General features: G+C 43.4%; 2 protein-coding genes across 2 annotated transcripts in view; both read left to right on the forward strand.

Moving 5' to 3' along the window:
- LOC140588992 (NACHT, LRR and PYD domains-containing protein 3-like) overlaps positions 1 to 20,651 on the forward strand; it is a 164,577-nt gene that overhangs the window by 31,692 nt on the left and 112,234 nt on the right. Inside the window, exons 4-5 of the mRNA XM_072711657.1 lie at positions 1,569 to 3,288; positions 4,538 to 4,711. Of these exons, the coding sequence (XP_072567758.1) occupies positions 1,569 to 3,288; positions 4,538 to 4,711 (1,894 nt within the window). The remainder of the gene's footprint in view (positions 1 to 1,568; positions 3,289 to 4,537; positions 4,712 to 20,651) is intronic.
- Positions 6,604 to 7,495, forward strand: LOC140588762 (stonustoxin subunit beta-like; the record flags this gene model as incomplete). Its single annotated transcript, XM_072710743.1, has 1 exon — positions 6,604 to 7,495. A coding segment is annotated over one exon (552 nt), but the record flags the coding sequence as incomplete, so codon positions are not given.

Here is a 20,651-nt window from a genome sequence, read left to right on the forward strand (position 1 = left end):
TCACAATATAGCTAAATGTAAACAAGCATGTTTCCATCAAGAGCTTCACAACATATCAAAGTACATGAAGACAGAGCAGAAGGTTAAACAGCTGAAGATTTAATGTGACCCTGTCCACAGTATATGGGTTATATTTATATATTGAGGATCTTTCCTCTCACTGTCCACAGTGTCCTGATGGAGAGAGCAGGCTCACCTGTACCCAGCTGTGTTTCCATGAAGAGTGACCAGTCAATGGACCTACCAATGAGCTTCAGAGAGGGACCTTTTCCTACAGATCAAAGGTAAATATACATTTAAACATTGTTTAAAACACTCAGACTCTCAGTCAAAAGACATACAGGTGCACACAAGCTACAAGAAAAAAAACTTTAAAATTTTTAAAACTTTTGCAAATCCTATTGTCTTTGAAAATTTAAACAAGTTTTGTCTGTCTTCTGTATAAATCACGTCTGAGGTAAAAGGATGAGGATTACTGTAAAGACTGACTTCTTTCAAGCTGTCGCATATCACTGCTTCTCTTTTACTGTCATAAGCAAGCTGATGTCAGGAAGCCGCCCTAATGAAATAAGCTCAGAATGTGGATTTCAGTTACATCTATTTAAATAAAAATATAATGGTTGGATATTTGTGTTTTATTCACAGGGACCGAGTGAATAGATGTAATTTACATCCACATAAAGCAGGCTTATCATCCATCTTCAAGGTTTGCATTTATTAAGTATATTTTCTTAAATTTGATCTAAATTGACATATATCTTCTACAGATATACAGTAAGTAGTTTGTCCTGTGAAAGAGAAGATATTTACAACTAATGCTGCATTCCATTTACCTTGGAGGTCGGAAGTCGGAGCTGAGAATGATGTCACACCCAAGTTAACCTCATTCCTGTACAGCAAGTCGGAAAGCAATTTCGCAAAACCAGGGACCTGTTTCAAAAAGCAGGATTTCTTGCTTAGCCAGATATCTTCTTGTATTTAATGTGCCCCAGTTTAAATGGCCTTCATCTTCATTCACTTATATTTAGCTCAGAGTACATTAAATTCTGACTTCAGTTGAAATTTCCCACTAGGAACTCCGGATTTCCAAGTTACAAGTTGAAATGGAACGCAGCATAATTCACAAATGAAGATACGGTGCCAGGAGTGATAATAATTAAACTGTAACTGTTCATTTCAGTTGCTGGATGAAAAAGCTCAAAGGTTTCTGAAGGATGAGCTGATGAAATTCAAAAGGTACCTGGATCAGAATGACCCAGAATGCTCTGAGCTTCAGTTGGAGGAGGACAATGACCTGGACAGTGATGGTCAGATGCAGAAGACCTGTGGTAGAGAGGGAGCTCTGAAGATCACACTGTACATCCTGAGGACCATGGAGCAAAATGATCTCGCTGACATGCTGGAGAAGAGTAAGAGCTGTACCTCATTCAGTGTGTGTTTGATTTGCCGCAGAAGAAGAGTTTATGAAAAAATGTGTATTACTTTTCAGTTTAACATTTATTTAATTTGATTTATTTTGCCTTAAATGAGTAAAAAATGTTTTTTGAAAAGCTCTCATTTCATTTCAGGGCATCTTCTGTCGCAGTATCAGCGCACAATCAAATGTAATCTGAAGAAGAAATTTGAGTGTGTATTTGAAGGGAAAGCTAAGGAAGGACAGCCAACACTTCTCAATGAGATTTACACAGAACTCTACATAACTGAAGGGGGAGCTGGAGGAGTCAATGATGAACATGAAGTGAGACAGATTGAAACAGCGTCCAAGAAAAGGGTAACAGAAGATACTACAGTGAAGTGCAATGATATATTTAAACCCTTACATGGGCGTGTGACACCTATCAGAACTGTACTCACTAAAGGGGTCGCAGGTATCGGGAAAACAGTCTCTGTGCAGAAAGTTATTCTTGACTGGGCAGAAGGAAAAGCAAACCAGGACATTCACTTCATATTTGCTCTTCCTTTCCGGGACCTCAATTTGATCAAGGATGAATACAGTCTGATTGATCTGCTTCACCACTTTGTCCCAGAACTGAAATCGCTTGAATCCACTGAGCTGTGTAGGTACAAAGTTTTGTTGATCTTTGATGGTCTGGATGAGTGTCGCCTTCCGTTAGATTTTCAAAACAATGAGAGCTGGTTTGATTTAACAAAGAAAACGTCACTGGATGTGCTGTTGACTAACCTCATTAAGGGGAATCTGCTTCCATCCGCTCTCCTCTGGATAACCTCCCGGCCAGCAGCAGCCAATCAGATACCTCCCGAGTGTGTCCACCAGGTGACAGAGATACGAGGGTTCAGTGATGCCCAGAAGGAGGAGTATTTCAGGAAGAGATTTAGTGATCAGAGCCTGGCCAGCAGGACTATCACACATGTGAAATCATCAAGGAGCCTCTTCATCATGTGCCACATACCTGTGTTCTGCTGGATTTCAGCCACTGTCCTTGAAAGGCTTTTTAGTGAGACTGACAAGGGAGAAATTCCAAGGACTCTTACTGAAATGTACACACACTTCCTGATCTTTCAGGTGAGTTTAAAAAATGACAAGTATATGAAAAACTATGAAACCAAGCTTAAGGAATACAGCAAGGAATTCCTTTTGAAACTTGGTAAACTGGCTTTTGACAACCTTGAGAAAGGCAATCTCATATTTTATGAGCAAGACCTGATAGGGAATAACATTGACGTCACTGAAGCTTCAGTTTACTCTGGAGTTTGCACAGAAGTCTTTAAGGAGGAATATGGATTGTATCAGGAGAAGGTGTACTGCTTTGTGCATCTGAGCATCCAGGAGTATCTCGCTGCTTTATATGTGTTTCTGTCAAACTCATCAGCTGACCTGCTGAAGACTGCAGTGGATCAGGCATTAAAGAGCAAGAATGGACACTTGGACCTCTACCTCCGCTTCCTCCTTGGCCTCTCAACAGACTCCAGTAAAACTCTGTTACAAAAACTACTGGGAGAGACAAGACCCAGCTCACATAACATTAAGAAAACAGCCCAGTACATCAAGGAGAAAATACAGGAGAATTTATCTGCAGAACGGACCATCAACCTGTTCCACTGTCTGAATGAGCTGGGTGACAATTCTCTAATAGAGGAAGTACAAAGATACCTGAGTTCAGGAAGTCTTTCAGCAGCAGACCTCTCACCTGCACAGTGGTCAGCTCTGGCCTTTGTGTTACTGATGTCAGATAAGGAGCTGGATGTGTTTGACCTGAAGAAATACATCAGATCAGATGAAGGTCTTCAGAGGCTGCTGCCTGTGATCAAGAAATCTAGGAGAGCTCTGTAAGTGATCTTACATACGTCTGTTGCTAAAGAAGTACAGATGTTATTCATGATACTGCTTTAATATCTTATCAGAACAATTAGAGTGTATTTATATGGACGCCCAGAAATTCTTTTTGATTCTGGATACTGCAGGATATGTATATTTTTTAACATTTTTAGTGTGCCATGTGAACCAGTGGGTTTGGACTCTGTGTCTGTGGTCAGAAGATCACCAGTTTAAATATCTGGATGGCAGAGTGATGCTGGTTTTGGACCCTTGAGCAAGGCCCTTACCCCCCAGCTTCAGGGGGCTGGATGCTGGCCAACCCTGAGCTCTGACCTGTATGTGTGTGTCAGATAGAGCAAGATCAGAGAGGTGACAGCACTATTTTACCAGGGGGATGAATAAAGCTTCACTATTTCATCCCGATCTGACAGGATTGATAATTGTCTAATTAGTGTTTTGGAAATTTAACAGGTTCTCGGGTACAGCAAACAGAAAATAAGGATTTCAGTCATGGTGTCAGCAATTCAAAAGTCATATAAAAAATAATAATTAAAATAAGCTCTTCTTGACATTCAAACTCCCATAAACATGTACACTTACACACATCCGAGGCAGGAACTGAACCCAAAACCCTAGAACCCCTGGGTCGGCTGTAGTGCTGATCACTGAGCCCCAGCGCTGCTCAGAGCTTTATAAAAATACTTATATTACAGAATCTCAGGGTAACTCACCCTGTAAGGTCATTAAACAGCATGTTCGTCTTGGCTGGGGAGTGTCAAGTAAAAACTATTTGTGTTTCTGACTAGGACAAGAAAACAACAAAATAACTGAAATTTCAGCTATATGATGCATGTCTTATTGTACTTAAAAATGTTTATTTTGATATTTTATTTGATATATCTGTGTGTGGTGTATGTATTTATATCTTAACACGTTTCCTTTTCCAGGCTGGACAGCTGTAGACTCACAGAGACATGCTGTGAAGTGTTGGCTTCAGCTCTCAGATCAAACTCCTCTCAGCTGAGAGAGCTGAACCTGAGTGACAATGACCTGCAGGATTCAGGGGTGAAGCTGCTTTCTGCTGGACTGGGGGATTCACACTGTACACTGGAGATACTGAGGTCAATATTACTGGGTATTCCACAGTGTAATGTGTAATTACTGAAATCTTTATTGAAGTCGTCACATTTAGTTAAAAGTAATACTCATAGTGGTGAGGTGTTTTTATTTATTGGAGAGATATTATCTGTCTCTCTGCAGGGTGTCAGGCTGTAGAGTCACAGAAGAAGGCTGTTCTTCCCTGGCTTCAGCTCTGAAGTCAAACCCCTCACACCTGAGAGAGCTGGACCTGAGCTACAATCACCCAGGAGACTCAGGAGTGAAGCTGCTCTCTGCTCTACTGGAGGATCCCAGCTGTAAACTGGAGAAACTGAAGTGAGTACAGAATGTGTGTCTGTCCCTGCTATTGACTCATGTATGTGGAGAAAATACAACAATTAAATAAATGGATACAGCAGTACTATGTCATTCTGCTTCTGCTATAGTGTGGACCACAGTGGAGAGTGCAGTTCCAGACCAGGGATCCAGAAATGTAAGTTTGTATGCATGTTTTTATGCTTAATACCATTAATACTACTGTATGACAGCATTCACATAATTATTGTGATGTGTGTTTGTTTTTTTTCTTCTTTTCTTTTTTTGGTTTAAAAATGACTATTTTCTTAAATAACAATGGGAGTCTGGGAACTTCTGTAGTAGTACTGTTTTGAGATTTGTTAGTATTGTCCTAAGACAGCACCCGTAATCTCCCCAAACTGGCTGTGACACTGTATGTCTCCTAAGTCTGAGTTAGTGATGGGAATTTCGGCTCTTTTTAGTGAGTCGGATCATTTGGCTCAGCTCACCAAGAAGAGCTTCCGACTCCCAAATGACTCTTCATTTTATTACTTCTGCCTCAGCCAGATTCAGTGCTGTTATGATGCATGATTGATATGTGTACTAAACCTTATGATTTTCTGAATACCATCATGTTTGGTATAAAAAGATGAAATGTAAAAACCTCAAACACTACTACACGTGTATTGAACATTATACAGTATAGTGGAAAATCTGTTTTTGTTTTTGATACCATTAACAGTCAAACAAAATAAATAACAAATAACAATAAATTATAAAGACAAATAAATTACATCGTGCAAAACACCAGCATTCAACAGTTTTAGTATCTATCTACTTTAACAACTATCTATCACCTTTCTAACAGTGTAACATTTTAACATTTCCTTCGGGGCAGAAAGGCTAAGTGCCTCAGCTTAGACGGGCTGATCCGGCTTCTGGCAGTAGCAGCATGCTAGCCTGTCTTTTTCCTTCCATCTGAACTGTTGGATGCACAGTTCCTAAGTGTCTGTGAAGGTTGTTTGTGGATCCTGATCGAAATGACAGCTTCATCTTGCAAACTGTGCATTGTGCCTTTGACTTATCATAGCTATTAAAATGCATCCAAATGCCGCTTCGTTTCCAACTATCACTCATCTTGCCTATTATTCGCGCACCACATTTCCTCTTTCTCTCCTCCTTTCCCTCCCTCGTGCTCTGTACCTGTCCTGTACACCGTCAGCACCCCCCCCTCCTTATCCGACTCATCACGTGATTGGTCACGTGGCTCACACGCCATTAACACAAACTTCAGTCACAGTCAGATCAGCATGGAGCGCTGAACCGCGGAGATGTTTTGTTTTATAAAAATGTCTCTTGGTCAGGATCCGGATCTTTTGAGCGGATCGTTCGCGACAAACACATAACTAGTCGGCGCTGAACGCTGCTGGAGGGCGGTATGTGTCAGAAGTGGTTTGAAGGAAGTTCTTATTTTGAAGTAAAGACAAATTAACTTCTAGTGGTACTTTTGTGGTACAATTTCAGGTTTAACACGTTTGATTAATGCTGTTTGTAATTTTATTTACCTGTAATTAAGGCTATTAATTTAGCACGCGCAGCATTTCGCCCCGTCTTCCCGCCGGCGTCGCGCGGGCGTCCAACATTTCCTGAGGTGTTTCACATACAGTACTTGAATTCCTGCTTTGTTTTTATATTTTATGTATCGTACAGAATAATAGAGCGCAGGCTAAAGTGCAGTTCGGTCCCCAGCGAGTCTCTCAGCGCGGCGTGTCTCACAGCGCAGGGGGCAGCCGGAGCGCCGCAGACTCGGGCGGCTACATGAGTATATTGGGAATAAAATGTGTGTATTGGAGCGAGTTCTGTGTTAGTGAGTGTGTGAGGTGTGACAGTGATAATGATGGAGATGCTGGGCTTCGTGATGGGATTAATCGCTCTTCCTCTTGCCTACAGACTCCTGCCAGCTGACGCTGGACCCCAACACAGCATACAGAGACCTGTCTCTGTCAGAGGGGAACAGGAAGGTGACACGGGGGGAAAAGCAGCCGTATCCTGATCATACAGAGAGATTTGACTGCTTGGTCCAAGTTCTGTGCAGAGAGAGTCTGACTGGTCGCTGTTACTGGGAGGCTGAGTGGAGTGGAAATGGAGCCTGGATAGGAGTGACTTATAAAAGAATCAAGAGGAAAGGACGCAGTGCTGACTGTCGGCTTGGAGCCAATGACAAGTCATGGATGCTGCGCTGCTCTCCTGACAGTTACTCTGTCTGGCACAATAATAAACAGACTGTCATACCCATAAAGCCCTCAGGCTCCCACAGAGTAGGAGTGTATCTGGACTGGGCGGCTGGTACTCTGTCCTTCTACAGAGTCTCCTCTGATGGACTGACCCTCCTGTGCAGCTTCACCTCCTCATTCACTGAACCCCTCTGTCCAGGGATCCATGTTTATTATAACTCCTCAGTGTCCCTGTGCATGCTGGGATAGCTCACTGTGTGCTGGAGGAATCATTTTTACCTTATCAGAGTGTCACATGTCGCTGCTTCTCCATGGCAAAAAGGTAAAATCTCTGCTTTTTAACCAGTATAACCCTTTTTACTCTGTCTGAAGTGTGACGTATGTTAGACAAAATAAGTGACTGGGTTCAGCAAACTGAACAAACATGTAAAATGACTGTTTTTCTGTCTGATTAAAATGTAATGAAATGTAATCATGTTGAGTGGGGGGGCTTTTCCCCTCCCCTGTATATGTACATTTTATATATTTCTGTCTGTATATTGTATTTGCTGCCTGTACAATGACAATAAAGGCTTCATATTCTATCCTATTAATGTCCTGGTTCAGCTCTGCTCAAAGCGTGAGGTAACTGGGTAACATAAATCATATAATACAATTAAATAAATTCACATTACTGTAATTGAACATTACTAACAGCATTAGATTAAATCAGCATATATAATAACCATGTAAAAGGAGACTAGAGACATAAAAGCGAAAGCAAAAACAAAGTTAAAAACAAAAGTCATTAATCACATCAGTAACATACATTAGATTAAATTAGCAAAATACAACAAGCAACAATAAAAAATTCCTAACTAAACCTGTGAACTGTACACCTGACAACCGACAAGCTAATTAGCAAACCGCGTCTCTCTCTCACCACGTTAAAACTCGGGAGAAGACTCATTAAAAGCCGAAGTAAGTCCTTAATACGTAAGTTAATAATTACACAAGTAGTTAAAAACAACGCGTAACACATTTTAATTTCTCATGAAATATACGGTTTAACTTCAGACGGCTGAACCTCACGTCCGCCCCCTACTGCCGTCCTTAGGTAACTGGCGGTTTCCCGTCTGTCGCAGCACGCGAGACGCTGCGGTCCCTCAGTTAATAATTTAGGATTAAGATTATCAGATGCGATGTATCCCACAAAACACTCACAGTGGCATTGCAGCAATACAGATATACCCCTGAACACAGTGGAAAGGTGGATTCTTACTCTGACGTCCCTCTTCTTCCTCTGGTGATGAGCTATTGGCCTCTTGCAAAATGATATCAGTTACATCACTGCTACAATAAGCATCTAAATAATAATTTGTTTTGTTTCCAAACTTTTCACTGACCCTGCAACGATATTTCTTGTCATCCTCAAAGAAATGCATATGTACATATGTAAATAAATAATAAGTAAACATTTAAATTGTCACGATCAGCTCCGAACGATCCTCGTGTGTGCCACGCCCCCTCATTACCTTATGTCGACTCCTGATTGTTTCCATCTATGTCTAGTTAATTCCAACCTGTCCTGTGTATTTAGTCCGCGTCCGAGTCCAGTTCCGTCAGATCTGTCATTGAAGTTTCGTGTATTGTCATGTTCGATGTCTGCCCGGATCCTGAAGCCCGTTGGTGCGTACTCGCCTGCTTCCCCGCTCGCCTGCTTGCCTATACGTAATATAAATGGCTTTCAATAATTTATTTCGAAGTATTTGATAATATAGGCTTGATTAATTTTGATATTAATATTGAATTGTGAATATGTTTATTCTGGTCTTTAAGTTTAGGGAAGGGCTGTGTCTAGACCAGGGCCGGATTTAGCCAGCCCCAGTAGGGGGTGCATGTAGAATATTGGGGGGGGGGGGGGGCGAGTGTGGGTGAGCTTCTCTAATCATCTATGCAAAGAAAACTATACTAACTATGCTGTCGTCATATCAGTCCCCCTATCCATATCTCTATCTTCTCATTTGATCCATTTGATTTGCCTTACAGGTTTTATGTTTGATGCTCTACCCTCTGCATTTACCCAGGCTTGGGACCGGCACAAATAGGACACTGGATTGCAAAAAAACAAACAAACAAAAAAAACCATAAATGCAGCCTCAAAAGGGTGCAATCATTGCACCCTTTTGAGGCTGCATTTATGTTTTCTTTTTTTTTTTTTTACTTTTTAAATGTGTCTGTCTGTCTCCTTTTGTCTGATTGTCTGTCTGTCTGTCTGTCTGTCTGTCTGTCTGTCTGTCTATCTACCCTTTCATTTTTTTGTCTCTAATTTATATATATTTTTTATTTCTTTTTTGTGTATTTTTTGTCGTTTTTATTTCTTAGTTCTGTACACAGCATGGCTTATAACAATCATTAAAGCATCAGTCGTCTGCTTTTCTGTGCAAAAAGACTAACAAATGCATCCATATCTAGGCCTGTGGTTATGGCCTTCTCGTGAGCCAGAATAACTACATTTCTTTTTCTTTCATGTAGCATAGTGCGGCGGAAGGGAGTAAGAACACGAGACAAAGTGGAGAAAGAGCTCTCGCATGATGCAGATGATATTCCAATCACAAGGGAGGTCACATACATGCGATGGAGCTGAGGAAAGGCATTTTTATAACCGTGTAGATATTTGCAAACGGTGGAGAGGTCTACAAACTCTACATTGCCATAATCATCTTTTTAAATTCTTTTTCCAACATTATTTTTGCTACAAGAATCTCATTGGAAAGTTTGTCACTGTCACTTCCCGCCATTTTTTGCAGAGGACTTAACATGGCAACATCCAGAAAAGAGGGAGATTGAGGTTGAAGGCAATTAACTGCTTTCATGAGATCAAGATTACTTTTGGAGAATCTTGTCTCCATCTCTACAATGGCTATGTCCAAAATGTTGAGAAGAGCTCTCTTCAGAGCCTGGCAAGGAGTCATGGAGTCGTCTGCATGGCCTACAGTGGACATAGTGACACTATCTGTGAGCAGTGAGCTCATTGTTCTCTTTCTTTTAGCACCTGGTGCAGGCATGCTGGTTAATGCCTCGCTCTCCTCATCTCTCATCTGCTTCAAAGCCCGCAGAGATGCACTAACTACTTCTGAAGCACAGCACAGGTCAACAGAATGAGCCTGCAGCATAACATTTGCAGACGTCAACGAACCCAGAACTTTTAGGAGAAATTTTCCTATTTCAAAGAAATTATGCCTCCTTAACATTATCAATAACCCTGATGCCTCTGTACAGATATCAATAGCAGCGGCTCTGTCCTCTGCAACTTCTGACAGGATACTCATAATAGCATCCTGATTCTCCACAAGGCACTTGGTCACATCATGATGGCTTGTCCACCTGATCTCCAACAGTCGTTTAAGGGAGGGAACATTATAGTTCTGTGACACATAATGACGGTGAAAAAATGAGTGCAGTGATCCTGATAGATCAAAAAAGGTTTTTGCACATGGCTCTGCTTGCATTGCATGGACCACTGCCAAGTGCAGCTGGTGGTTGTAGCAGTGGATATAAGGAATATCCTTTCCTACCTTCTTTTGCAATAAGGCCTGAACCCCACCCCTGACTCCACTCATGACAGCAGCTCCATCATAGCACTGACTGATAATTTCAGCTGCTCTATAGCCTGAGTCAGAAAGATGCTCAAGAATTTGGGTGGTAATAAATTCAGCATTTAACTGACTGAGGTCAAGCAGACCAATCAGGTGTTCCTCTGGAACAAATCTAACCATGACAGACAGATTCTCCACATTTCATCTGTCCCTAGTTCCATCACTTTTAATGCAAAACCCAGCGTAATCTGCTTTGTCATAATTATCTTTGATCTTTTTAAATACCATTTTGGCCAGAGTATCAATAATTTCATTTTGTATGTTGAGAGAGGTGTATTTTGCATTTAGTGGGATGTGTTTGTTTATTTCATTAAATTTGGGGTCCTTTGCTAGTGTGTAGTCAACCATTTTTAAGAACAGTCCTGCAGAGAAATCATCTTCATTTGAGCTCTCCTCACTGCCACGAAGTGGAAGTTCATTTACTGCTAGGAACTCAACTACTTCTCCAATTGTTTTTATATAATATCTATTTTTTTCCATTTGTGTTGGCCCTAATAAATTACCAATAGTTTCCCCTGTGGCCTCTCTTTGGGACATTTCAGACCAGGCTTTTGCATTTTTTATGTGGCATTGACTTGATGCGTGCTTTGTGAGTCCCTTGTCCTTTTCCAATGCCGTTTTCCAATTATTAAATCCTTGTTTTGTAAAAACCAAATCCCTGTCATTGTTCCCGCCAAATTTACGACATGGGAAACAAAGGCACGCATCAAGCTTTGCTGAATATTCGAGCCATGGTCTCCCGCGATACCAGCCTGGGCAGAATGAGCGTGCGTTTTTACCAAAATTACGCTTGGGGAAAACAAGAGCTATGGGTTGTGACGGTGCTATGGTGTTCAAGCCTATGTCTACATCATCCGCAGCGGCCACTGGACTGCGAACGGTGGGGGCAGCGGGGGCTGTGGTGCTTGTGCAGCTAGAAAAACTTGTACTGGTACTGGACCGGGCACAATGGTTTGTGGCGAGTCCACAAGCAGTACCACCCGATAAGCCGGGACCGGGTAATGATTCTGTCTCCACTGCTGCTAAATCCGTAGCACTGCTGCTGGCAGCTCCGCTGCTACTGCTAGGTTTAGCTTTAGCAACCAGAAATCTGTGCATTGTCGACTCGTTACTTGATTCACTTCAACAAATTGTAAATGAGTGAGGAGAAAGAGAGAGAAGATAGAGAAGAAGAACAGAGTTATAGTAATTAAATAATTCCGGTGAGAGACCGCGAAAGAAAAGTTATTTAGAACGATGTCTTTTTTTTTAGGCAGGTCATTATAGTCTAAATATAAAGCCCACTCTTTTTTGAAATAGTTAATAAAATCTCCATCTTTAAGCAATGATGTATTAAATCTCCAGTTTCTAATTGGTGGAATGGCTTTCCTATTTATTAGGGTTAAAGATACAGGAGCATGATCGCTGACAGCTATAGGGTGTATCTCAGTGTCTGAAATGTCACTCAGCAGTGAGCTACTGACTAGGAAATAATCCAGACGAGAGTAAGAGTGATGGACGTGTGAGAAGAAAGTATATTCCCTACGGTTGGGGTGAAGAGAACGCCATGCATCGCAAAAAAGAAATTGTTTGCTAACCCTGCACACTGGAAGCTCCCAGCCCAGACCTGCACACATCTACGTGTCTAAAGTTCACGGGAAGAGAAGCCTGGATGGCCTCCATGGCTGAAAATCAATGATTTGAAGTCACCAGATTGTCCGTAGATGTGAGTGTGATTGTGCCCTGCTATGGGTCGTCACCCCATCCTGGGCATCTTCAACAAGAGGCTCCAGTCTCCCACAACCTTGAATGGATGAAAAGAGAAATTATGTAGAATGCAGACTGGTAGGAGAGAGCAGTTATACTGAGAATTAATCTCTGTGTCCATTTAGACTTTTGTTAGTCTTTTGTTTGCTTTTCCCCCAGATGAAGCAGATTTACAGTAAAAAGCTGATGGGATTTGAAGCTGTCATGTGGCATCAGGTGTAACATGTAGGTCTGTGCAGTTACACTGTTAGCAGTCGGTCTCCGGCAATATTATCTGCCCAGAGAGTTTTCCATCGTCGTTATCATCATTGTTTACATCGCACCCGAGGCTAACGCGGCGCAGGCGTATGACGTCATCAGCTCTGCGACCGCGCACCTCCTGACCCACAGTCCGAATGCGTTTATGGCGTCACAGGAGACTTCAGTCACACAAACCTCTCCACTGTTCTACCCACATCCAAGCAATATGTTGATTGCAAAAGCAGAGACAGTAAAACACTGGACCTGCTCTATGCCAGTGCTACTGAGGCATACAGCCCCATCTCTCTCCCTCCCCTGGGCAGGGCTGACCACAACATTGTCCACTCCGGCCCATTTACTAACCTGCTGTCCAAAGGCAACCTGCAGTCGTGAAAACTGTCACGGGAACGTTAAGCAAACTGGACATTTCCACGTTTCTAGAACATTTCAAATCACGTTCCCACAACCGAAACAGAACATAACTTTGTTAGCTGGGCATCTACCTGCTGGACCAGGCTTATTCTCATTTGGACATTGTTGGTAACACTGTGAGGGTCGTGTTTTTTTACTTCTCCTGTGCTTTTAACACAATCAGACCATCACTGCTGGGGAATAAGCTCACAGACATGCAGGTGGATGCCCCACTGGTAGCTTGGATTACGGACTCAAACTGATTGAAGATCTATCTAACCAATCGACCACAGCAGGTGCGGCTGAAGAGCTGCCGCTTTGACAGCATTCTGAGCAGCACGGGAGCACCGCAGGGAACTGTCCTATCACCCTTCCTCTTCACCTTCTACACGTCTGATTTCAGGTACAGGTCCCCCCCCCCCCCCACACACACACACACACACACCCCGCACATGCCTGCATTCCAAAGTCATCAATCCATCATTAATTATTGATACAGGTATCTTCCATTTATGGTGTGAAGATCTTGACCAATTTGTTCACAGTGAACGAGTCCCTTGGGCCTCATTCTCATTCCGAATGAGCTGGTGAGTGAGTGGATGAACATGAGCGTCTGTCATTCACCTACTGACTCAGCAACTCAGTCCACTCCTTCAGCATGAAGTGAATGGCAAATTTTCTCCAGTTTTAGACAAGATAAGACATCTCATTCCTAAGATGGTGCCAGTGTGTGTGGCCGGCCGTCTTTCATGATTAGCTCATGTTGGTGTTTTTTTGTATCGTGCTTTTTGCTGGAAATGTTTGCTCCTTACTGGTATATGATCGCCAGGCTCTTTTTGATATTCGTTCTGCTACAAAATGCCGGATTATAAACATTAACAGCAGACACGGTGACCTTCCTCTGTGTCGGAGAGAGTGATCAGCCCCCCCGGCCGCTGCTTGAGCTGAACATGTCGGGGGAAGTGCATTAGCTTCAAGTACTTCATCAGTCAAAACTACAGCATAACCAACCTTATTTCTCCCAGTACTGTCTTTTGACGCTGAACCGTCAACAAACACAGTTACTGAATTCGATAATGGCGTTTGAGAAATATCATGTCTTGGTCTTGTTTGTTCCTCTACTGTGGCTTTACATGAGTGTGGTTCCCCATCCTCAGCTGATGGAAGGAGAGTACTCAGGTTCAAAGGGCCACATCTCTGCAATATGATATTTGGTTGTGAAAGTAGAAGTGAAACTAGAGTGAGGTGTCTAGCATGTGTCAGGAAAGGGAGTGGTGTCTGTAACAGTATCAATGAAACTGAGTGTGGAACTTTCAAAGTGAGTGGGTGACATAACACTAATTCTGCTGACATTTTTACAGCTTCTGCTGCTGCGGCGCAGGCCTGTAAGCATTGGGGGAAACCTGCTGCAACTGCATCTAAGCATTTGGAGTAAAATGCCAATGGTTTGTCTTTAGACCCAAAAGGCTGTGTCAATACGGCTTTCATGTAGCCTTGACTCGCGTCAACACACAGGGTGAAAGGCTGTTGGTAGTCTGGCAAGGCCAATGTGGTATTAGTTTGCAGCATTAGTTTAAGGTTTGTGAATGCTGCTTCTCCTTCTCTGGTCCACTCAATTTTGTCCCTTAGGGCCATGTCTTTCCCGTATATTAGGGATTATAAAGGTTGGACTAAGGCTGCATAATCTGGAAGCCATTCCCTGCAGTAATTGCAGAGCCCTAAAAAGGACATCATCTGTTGCTTCGTGTGTGGTTTGGGTGCTTCCTGGATTGCCTTTTTCCTGGATTCTAGCAGTGAACGACCATACTGAGAAAGTTTATGTCCTAGGTACACTACTTCAGTTTGGCAGTATTGTAATTTCTGTTTTGATGCCTTATGCCCGGTTTCGTACAGATGCCTTAATACTGTTAGTGTAGCTTCTTTACAGTGTTGTTCTGTGTCTGAGGTTATCAGTATGTCGTCCACGTATAGTAACACTTGACTATGGGCTGGCGTGGGACATGTGCTCATTGAGTACCTGAGGGCCATGGTATACATATGTGGACTTTCTGAGAACCCTTGTGGGAGTCTGGTATATGTATACTTTTGTCCCCTATAAGTAAAACCAAACAAATGTTGTGACTCTGGATGTTGGGGTACTGAGAAGAACGCATTGCTCAGATCCACTACCGAAAAATATTTTTTGTCTGGTGTCAATGAATTGAGTAGGAGATGGGTGTTTGGGACATCTGGTGCTGCATGTTGCACGATGTCATTGATTGGTCTCAGATCCTGTACCATTCTCCATTTACCCGTATTCGCTTTTTGCACTGGGAAAATAGGGGTGTTACACGTGGACTCTGGCGCCCCCCTCAGTATCCCCGATGCCAGCATGTCCTGCACTACTGGGGCTATGCCTTGTTCAGCTTCAGGCTTTAATGGGTACTGACGTACCACTGGGTGGTGATCTGACCTCAGGGTCACTTCGTAAGGAGGGAACCCTTTAATCAATCCTACATCCGTAGGGGAGTTGGACCACAATCCCTCAGGAATGTGGCTCAATCCTGGGTCCTCCGTTGCCTCGACTGATAATAAATCTTGTCATTCAGGTTCGTCTAAATGTGTTACAGATGTGACTTTAATTCTCCATCCTAGGGGGAACCTCCTAACCCCTGTGCTTTTATCATGTTTCCAATCTGAATTTGGGTCAGGCTGGTAATATGTAGATCTATAAGAGGCATCTTCCACAAAATACCCAAGATCTTGCCATCTACCCTGGAGTGGCTTTAATAGTGACACATGAGGCACCTTTTCCCTGAATAAATTTTGTTGTTTGGGACCCAATAACACTGAGGCTGCAGCGTAGCCAGTTGTGGGATTAACATACAGATACTGCAATGTGACCTGAGGTGGTCCCATAGTGTGAAACTGCCGATCATATCGGTAGTCAGGGCCAGGTGTGGGTTTGTACCACATCGTCACATGGAGGCCATCGTCGGGCATAAATTGAACCTTATCTGCTTCCTGCTTTACTCTAATTTTCCTTAGTAATTCCCGAGCTTGTGGTGTTTGGCCTAGGTCTAGAGACCAGTAATACTGCGGAACTGACGATCCATGGACCGCTGAAGCATGCCTGTCTATTATTGCTTTCATGCCTGTGGTCGTGGCAACAACGCTTATGCCCATCTGGACCATAAGGTCTCTTCCTAATAGGTTTACTGGGCATGACGGGCTCACCAGAACTTGGACCTCACTCTCTGTCCCTGTCTCTTCATCTTTTATTGTTATGGGATTAGCTAATTGATGGGTCTCAGATTGCCCTCCGGCCGTTCTCACATATACTGTTGAAGTAGAGAATGTTGCTTTTGGCGGAGTTGTAGTTAATACTGTTCTACAGGCTCCCGTGTCACATAAACAATCATATGTCTTTCCATTTATAATAAACCGCCGCCTAGGCAGTTCTGCAGGCTGTTTAAGCGCTATCAGCTGACACACTGCTTGAAGGTCAACCTCCTCCTCCTCCCTATCTAGTGAGGGCCCCAGCGGGGGTGGAGAAAGTGGTGCCTGCAACTTCTCAGCTTGGCGTCACTGATCATTATCTGTGGAATTTGGATTATCTATGCGCTTAGTTTTACACTGCCTGGATATATGTCCTGGTCTCCCACACCTCCAGCAGTTGTTATCATACTGAGGCGAGTTTCCTGACCTACCACCTCTTCCTCGACCGCTACCTCTTCCTCCTCGACCTCTGTAACTGCCCCTGCCCTGGGGGTTTGAATAAACTACTGCGATTGTATCGCTAGAGGCTGCGAAGGTCGCTTCTCCTTTTTATTTCTGTGCCTTTTGTGCATGCTGGGCGTACTCTATAGCTTGCTGCACTGAGCTTGTATTCTGATGGACCCAATATTTATCTATATACCGTTTAAGTTCAGGCCTTAGACCGGCAAGAAATGCCCTTTTTAATTGTTGTTGGTATACTCCGGCCTCATCACTATCTGGGGGAATGCCTGAATTACTTCTGAAAACTGGTCTCAATCTGTCCAGGAAGTCTTCTGGTTCTTCCCCTTCTTTCTGTCTGCATTGTGCGATTTTACCATAATCTGCTCTCCTCGTAAATCTTTCTCTGACTCTTTCTTCTAGCTGCCTTAGGCTGTGTCTCAGGGCAGTTGAATCATGCGGGAGGGGTGTTCCGTCGTACGCATGCCCTGTGAAATCTCCTGCAACTCTGACCCATTTGTGAGTAAACAGTTGCCTCAGGCACTGGAACATTTCTCTCCCATTTAAGCGGAAGCTGCTTTGAAGTTCTAACACCACTTCCCAAAATTCTCCTACACCTTCTTCTACAGGGGGTATCCCTTTTAAAGCAGCTGTCCTATCCTCTGCTGTCCAGGGTCTGTACACTAACATTGTTTCGGAACCTGTTCCGTCCTGCCCCCTATCAGGATTCGCAACTTCCACCATGGGGCATTGAAACTCTGGGGTTGATGCCCCGTCTTCACTACTTGGGTGAAATTTAGTTTTATATGACTCTAAGTCTTTCACTGGATACAGTGAAGAATCCTTGCTCCGGGTCACCATTGGATGGAAAGGAGATTCTGGTGCCAGTGACGCTTGTAGTGTTTGAGCGGCTGCATCATCATCCGGGATTGAGGAAGAGAGAAATTTAAGGACTCGCAGAAACTCGTAATACAGTACAAAGAAGACGATATTTATTAACAGACTGAACAGCACACGAAACACTTCTTGTCTCCCGTTTCTTTTTAGCTCACCGCGCTAACCATTCCTCCGTGGGGGCGCTGTAGCGCTCCGTTAAACCCTTTTTAATACACTACACTTTCCTCCCCTGAAAATTAACGCTTCCTCCAAATCACAGAAGAACCAACCATTTTAGAAAAGACACTGTTCACTTCTCAAACCCAAAAACAAGAAATCAAAATCAACAACAGCTTTACACCATATCGAACAGTGTTTTACAGATTCAATCTCTGTGGAGCCCTTTTTACCCGGAAAGGCCTATTATAAACAGAACCTTGAGATATTTCTGGTACCTCTGCTGAATTTCCAGTCACACTTAACCCTTTTTCAGAAGTGTCACACAAGTTTTTAGCCGACAGTGTTTCCACCTCCTGCTCAGCCACCTTCAATTGTGTTGCTCTCAACTGATCTACATGCTTTTTGTAGGCTTGTCCTTCAACCCAGACCAGGTATGTAACCGGACCTAACGGTCTCTCAATTTTTCCTAGCTTCCACTTTTCTTCCCCTCCCCTGACTTGCTTCACCAGCACCATCTGCTGTGGGTAAAATGTCTGCACACGAGCAGAACTTGTTGTCTGCATTTGCTGCTTTTCCTGCATTTGAGAAGAGAACCGAGGCTGTATCTGAGACAGCCTCGTTCTAATCTTTCGTTTTAGAAACAATTCAGACTGAGGTTTTTCCGTCATTGTCAAAGGAGCATTTCTGTAACTGAACAAAAATCTATCAATGCAACACTGTATTGTAATGTCCAAATCCTTCTGTTTGTCCAATGACTGTTTAAAAGTTTGAACCAATCTTTCCACCAACCCATTCGAGGCTGGATGGTAAGCTGCCGATTTGACATGTTTTACTCCATTATTTTCCAAAAAGGTTTCAAAGTCCCTGGACACAAATTGAGGTCCATTATCTGAAACGATTACTTTAGGCAATCCATAGCTAGCAAACATACTGCGCATAACCTCAACAGTTGCTTTAGCAGTGGTAGTAGTCATCAGTCTGATTTCTGGCCAACGAGAATAGGCATCCATAGCTAATAAAAATTGGTGCTTTCCCTTTTCACAAAAATCAACGTGAACTCTCTCCCATGGATGTTCCGGCCATTTCCAGGGATGCACAGACACAAGATTAGGCTGCTTTTGGTTTAATGCACATACTCTGCATTGGCTAATCATGTTCTCGATGTCTCCGTCTAATTTAGGCCACCAAAAATGACTACGAGCTACTGCCTTACTCTTGACCATCCCTAGATGTGACTCATGCAGTTCTTTTAAGAGTTGGGGTCGTAGTGAGTCTGGTAGAATTACCCGTAAACCCCATAACAGACAATCATTCTCAAGTGTGAGCTCTTGACGCCTATAGCAATACGGTTTCAATTTCTCATCCGCCATAAATTTTGGCCAACCCTGCAATGTGAACAGTTTCACTCTCCTCAGAACTTCATCTTTTTCAGTTTCAATTTTAATGTCTTTTTCAGCTACAGGAATTGCCTCAATAAATGAGACTTTAAATTCTGTATTACACGTTTGTCCGGTCCCTCGTACGGGTAATCGCGAAAGCCCGTCGGCATTTGCATGTTCTGCAGAAGATTTATATCTAATGTCATATTAGTATGCTGCCAAAAGCAATGCCCATCTTTGCAACCGTGCAGCTGCTAAAGCTGGCACTCCCGTTTTTGGTCCCAAAATCTTAACCAAAGGCTGATGATCCATAATGAGCAAAAATTTTCGGCCGTACAAATAGTCTCTAAACTTTTGCACGCCAAAAATGATGCCCAAGGCTTCTTTTTCAATTTGGGAATAGTTCAATAGCTCCATCTTTACCTTGACACCATTACATCTGATCATTACCATATAGGGTTTTACATATTCACTGCTCCCCTTTAACGCAAACAGTCCATAGTCCTTATTAGTCTCTGCCTGTTGAAGCTCATCTTCCACAGCGGGCTGGTTCAAATCATCGCTTGCATCTGCGTCTGGTGATCGAAATAGCTGATCGGCACTCCATTTTGCCTTTGGATGGCGGCACAGCACTCTGTTTGTTGTCCGCGGCGCGATCTCTCCCTCGCCGCCCCCTTCCGACGAGATGTATTTCGTCTCGCGTTCCCAAACTGGCTTATTTGCGGCTTGTGATTTAGTGAAGCCGCATTTTTTTTCTGTTGTATTTTAATACGTGGCATTTCGGCAGGCACGTTCTAAATGTCCCTTTTTGTCACAGGCTCTACATTGAAAATCCTTATACTTGCAGTTCGACGCAGCATGTCCCATTCCCAGACAACGGTAACAGGGGATTAATTCGCTCTTATCACGTCTGCCCTTCTCTGGCGTTCTCTCCTCCGCTCTCGGGGGCTCTCTCTGTGGCTTAGCGTAAATCACACTGTCGGTCCTCATCGGTGCATGCTGAAAGGCCTTTAAACTTGAAACAGTACATTCAAAATTGTTCACAATGTCCAATACTTTAGACCAGGTCAAAGGTACACCATAAGCTGCACTCAGAAGCCGGGCTCGTAAATCCTTACTGCATATTCCGTACACGAGCTGATCCCGTAACTGTTCCTCCAACGAAGGGCCGAACTCACAGGTAGAGGCTAATCCCTTTAACGCGGCCACGTATTCGGCTAAGGATTCCCCATTCAGCTGCTTCCGTGCTCGGAAACTGTATCTTTCACTCAAGACGTTTTTCTTGGGCACATAGAAGTCTCTGAGCGCTTTCAAAATATCGGTTAGTGGTGTCTGTTACGTGCCGTGTTCTAGATATGTGTCCCTGAAGTTCCTCCGTCCCTCCCGACTCTGTCATCATTCGCTGACTGCGACTGGGCCCCGCCCCCCCTCGTCTCGACTCCGCCTACGTCTCCTGCGATGCGTCAGGCATCACTTCCGGTCCGGATACTGAAGAACCGGACGGCGACGAACCCCAGGAGCTCTGCTCGACTCTTGCTTGCTTGGATTGTTTGTTGGATATTTGGATTACTGTGTATGA

Source organism: Paramormyrops kingsleyae, chromosome 4, assembly GCF_048594095.1.
Source record: "Paramormyrops kingsleyae isolate MSU_618 chromosome 4, PKINGS_0.4, whole genome shotgun sequence".
In the NCBI taxonomy this organism is placed as follows: domain Eukaryota; kingdom Metazoa; phylum Chordata; class Actinopteri; order Osteoglossiformes; family Mormyridae; genus Paramormyrops; species Paramormyrops kingsleyae.